Below are 4,603 nucleotides of genomic sequence, written 5' to 3' on the forward strand. Positions count from 1 at the left end.
GCCATATGCGTGATGCATATCCAATATGCGTCATGCATATTGAATGTGAGTGATGCGTTATATATCCATTTCGACAGTCATTGAAGTATCGAAATGGATCGATGATTTCATTCAGAAAAAAGAAAAGAAAATGGAGAGAGTTCTCGTAGAGCTATCAATGTTGATTAATGGGACATGCATTTTTTTGGCTCCCAAAGAGTGGAGAGAGTTCTCACAGCAAACAGAGTTATTGAACGACCGGTGGAATATTACAGGAGATACGTTGCACCTGCACCTCCCTTACTTGATGATATGGTTATACGAGAACGCATATACAAAAGGCGTTAATCATGTAATTATTATTTTTTAGATTGATGTGACAACATGGCCAAGTGGGAGGTGTTAATTACTAATAATAACTATTTTGTATATGCCCGTTATGTATTTTTTGGAACAATTAGTATTATTTTTAATAGGCATTGAAAACAAATAATTATTGGCAACAATGAGACAAGTAAACTATAATGTGACCACAATCATAAATTATAAACATACTCGAAAGTTACAAACTACAAATTACGAATTTAAAAACAAAGATTTCAAATTAAAACAAGTACAAGACAACATAGCTCCATACATATGTAAATATCTTACTACTATCGATTACAAATTCGTCTTGAACTTGATGCTTCTGCCTTGCATTCGGAACATTTTCTTTTGTCCACACAATGTGCATGATTGTCTCTATGATGGTTGGTGCTCAATCCAATCCATCTCGTTCCTAAACCGTGTGATTTGGGGTCACCCTCGCCCCCGGATACGTTCTCGATCTGGAATGATGGTTGGCCCAATGATTTCAGGCCAACATGCCTTGTCACGCGGGGACCTGAATGGTTGAGAGGCATACATTTGTATAATTGATTTGAGTGACCAAACATCGCTGAAGTATTCAAAAGGGGAAGTTTTCATGAACATGCACGTCGCAAGCACATGCGAGCACGACATCTTCCATTGTTGAAACTTGTTGCAACTGCACGTACGATTGGTCATGTCAACTGAATGCCTGTGATTTCCTTTATATGGGCTCGTTCGATTCATTGGAGTTTGCACCTCGTAAGTTTGTGCCGCGCGGTCAAACTCAATGACCTGGTGTCTTAATGCCTTATTTCTCCAGTGTTTGTACTTTTTTATGGCAAACATGCTCCAGTTTCCCCCCGTCTCAATTTTTTTTTGTGCTTCTAAGGCTCTGTCATTGAAATAGTTAACGCTTTTGTAGAATGTCATCATAACCGTTCCCATTATTAGCAAGTGCCTAGCTTCTTTTAGGACCACATTCAAGCTCTCTGAGATGTTTGTTGTTTCCGATCCGTAACGCCTACCTCCATCATGCGTGAATGACAATTTCTTTAAAACCAAATCCTCCGTTAGTTCCTTGTAGACCTTTTCTTCATCGCCAAACTTTTTAGTCTTTTCAAGCTGAGCTTTAAACTTTCGTTTTTGGATTTTCAAGGCTGTAACTTTTACTTGGTTACCCACAATTTTGTTGAACCTCCTCATATAGTTTGCCCCAATGTGACGGGCACAATAACGATGATAAGCATGGGGGGTTTCCAAAGCAGATCTCCTTTGATGTACGACAATAGACCAGTATGCTTGTCTAAAATTAGACACAATTCTGTTCGATTTGTGACAAAATGTCTGAGGCATGACAAGAACCACCCCCAATTATCAGCATCCTCCTTCTCCACAATGGCAAATGCAATAGGGAATATTTGATTTTCTACGTCCTGACTCACAGCAACCAAGATTACACCCTTGTACTTTCCTGTTAGGAAGGTACCATCAATGCTTATCATAAGCCTGGAATGCTTGAACCCTTCGATGGCTAGCCCAAATGCCCAGAAAAGACGATCGAACGTGTGGCATCCTAGTATGTTTGTATCTTTCGACAGCAGGATGTACTCCGTACCTGGATTTTTAACTTTCACCGCGGCCAAGAAACTTTTGACTTCTGCGTACGACTCATCCCAGTTCCCAAAAATTCTTGCTATAGCAATTTGCTTCGCAGCCCAAGTCTTCACATACGATGGTTGGAATCCCTCTAGCCTATCTAAAATCATTGCTTAAAGGACCTTCACCTTCGTGCTTGCGTCTTTTTTCACGATAGGGGCGATAATTTCATAAATGAATCGTGCATCAAGATTATGATGATCTTGGGTTACACTCTCCGCAACGCAAGTGTGTGGTCCTGCGTATCGACTGATTATCCACTCATCGGCATCCGTACACTTTCTTGCTCTTAGTCGCCACTAACATGGGACCGGGTTCTTGCATTTGTACACCAACATAGTCGGTGACGATGTCGATGTCTTCACCACATTATTCTGTTGCATGCTATACTTCTTCACCGTATTCTGAACCTCCTCCTTTGAAAAGAAAACCTGCCAATAAAGTTTTATTGAGCTCATATTGTTTCACATTCTAGTAAAAAAATGACTTCATTTAAATTACGAGTAATAATAAATACCTGTCTCTTAAATAGCTGACAATGTCCATCCCACCTGACGTGACTCTTAGTAGGCATTTATGGACTATGGTCCATGATGTTCGTCCATGTGTCATCGGTGAACATGGAACTTGGCGGCTCAAACTCAGGAATCTCGTGTTCTTCGTGGTCCTCAGCCTTTAAACCCTCATCAACATCCTCCTCGGAGCTTCGTGAGACCTCATCGTCATCTCCAAGATTATTGTCAAATGCGCTGTCATGTTCCACATAGTCGTTGTGTTGCTCCAAGATGGTGGAATCGTCATGCATGTCATCTACAAAGCATGTGTCGTCGTCTAAATATTGTTGTTTAGAATGATCTCTTTCATGCGGCCTATGAGACCGCTGAGTAGAACGATGGATAGGGAGACTATTGCATTGTGAGCCCCCAACTTCTTGTCTGAAATTATTATCGTCAAGAACTTCCGTGTACAGAGTGGGGGTGTAACCAGATATGCCGTCAGCAACATCGAATATTATATTGACACCAATATCGTCAACGACTTCAACCCCAACGTATGTATACATTGTGTGAGGGAAGCTAAGAGTTGGATAGGCATATGTTATTTTCTTCACCGTACTCCGCAATCTTCCTGCATTAGTAATAAATTGCCTCAAATCTATGAGAGTTATCCCACGCGGTATTGATAATAATAGAATAGTACCCCTTGCGTACGACAGACCGTTTGGCTGCTGGACTACCTGACCACCGACATGTACACACATTATACGTTCATTACAAGAATTGGTCATCTTTTTGCGAGTGTATAAACCGATAATGGAAATAAATATCGGATTCTGATTACTGGAGGAGAGGACCCCTTATTATACAACAATTGCATAATACACATACCATGTGCATGACGCATATGACATGTGCACGATGCATATGACATGTGCACGACGCAATAAATCCCCCCCATCCCCCCCTGCCATGGCAGTAGAATCTACCAGCTTTGAATGCTATGTGCATGATGCATATGGCATGTGCGTGAGGCAATATTTCTGGCTCCCTACTGTAATGGCAGGGGAATCCGACAGCTTTGAATCAGACGTACTACTACAGCTTTGAATCAGACTTACTACTATTCAATTCAATAATGCATTTTCCAACAGCTTTGCATCAGATTTATCCTATATGCATCATGGGTTGTGTATTCTTGACCTTATCCTATTCTTAACTTCTTTACTCCACTTTCTTTTTTGTTCCAAATAGTAAAAACTAAAGTGTCCGAATTAAAAAAAATGTCTCAAAAATGTTGGTCATAATATGAAACATAACAAAGTACAATTTTTTAAATAATCAAAGACGGTGAGCGAGTTGGACGTACATATGCCCGGCAACAACCAACTGCAAAATGAGCACCATTGGCATATCCCTCAGTTAAGGAGGACCAAGTACTCCATGGAATTAATAATGGTTGTTTTTCCATTTTATGAGATACACAAAGTTGCAGATTTCTTACTTCACATTTAAAATCATTATTCGTAAAGACAACTCATGAAAAGGAACAACAAAACTATAACAGGATTGTAATATATACTGCCAACATTTAGACATGCCCCATTCCGGAATAACACTTCATTAGCCTATCCCGATACAACACGCGACAACAACCCAACGACAACCAGCTACTAGCAATTACAAGAATAACTAAAAACTGAAGTTCAACAACCACTTTTTATTTACATATCAAAATAACTGTCATTTACAAATTACAGTGAAAGTCTGCCAAGAAATAAACTTTACGTAACCAACTATTATCCAAAAAATTAAACAAGGACCTTCATCATCGACGGGCCTGGAGTTACTTACTCCCACAAGCCTCAACCACGCACTCCTCGAGCGAGTCACAAAATGCAAAACGTGACCTGCAGTGGACACCGACCTATACTTGCAAAACTGGAACCTAAAACGAGTTCCAGGAATGTAAATGAGACATGGATGGTATTCAATGAAAACATTAAATCTAGCATCACAAATAAATATGCGTTAAGCAAATTATCAACACGAAGTCATTAGTTCGACACAAAGTCATTAAATCCGACATGAAGTCATTATCTGGACATGAAGTCATA

General features: G+C 39.9%; 1 protein-coding gene across 1 annotated transcript; it reads right to left on the reverse strand.

The window, feature by feature from the left end:
• Positions 1 to 780: 780 nt before the first annotated feature.
• LOC131328414 (uncharacterized) lies at positions 781 to 2,099 on the reverse strand. The gene is made up of 2 exons (XM_058361361.1): positions 1,696 to 2,099; positions 781 to 1,603 (listed from the first exon to the last, which is right to left on the reverse strand). The coding sequence occupies exons 1-2, from the start codon at positions 2,097 to 2,099 to the stop codon at positions 781 to 783; spliced, it is 1,227 nt and encodes a 408-aa protein (XP_058217344.1).
• Positions 2,100 to 4,603: the final 2,504 nt, after the last annotated feature.

This window comes from Rhododendron vialii, chromosome 6a, assembly GCF_030253575.1.
Source record: "Rhododendron vialii isolate Sample 1 chromosome 6a, ASM3025357v1".
NCBI lineage: Eukaryota > Viridiplantae > Streptophyta > Magnoliopsida > Ericales > Ericaceae > Rhododendron > Rhododendron vialii.

Bases quoted from the DNA above. Each gene is read 5' to 3' on its own strand.
- LOC131328414 (XM_058361361.1), bottom strand. From the start codon at position 2,099: ATGATTTTAGATAGGCTAGAGGGATTCCAACCATCGTATGTGAAGACT. The intron at 1,604-1,695 runs GTTCTTGTCATG...CGTACATCAAAG, and splicing joins GATGCTGATAATTGGGGGTG to GAGATCTGCTTTGGAAACCC.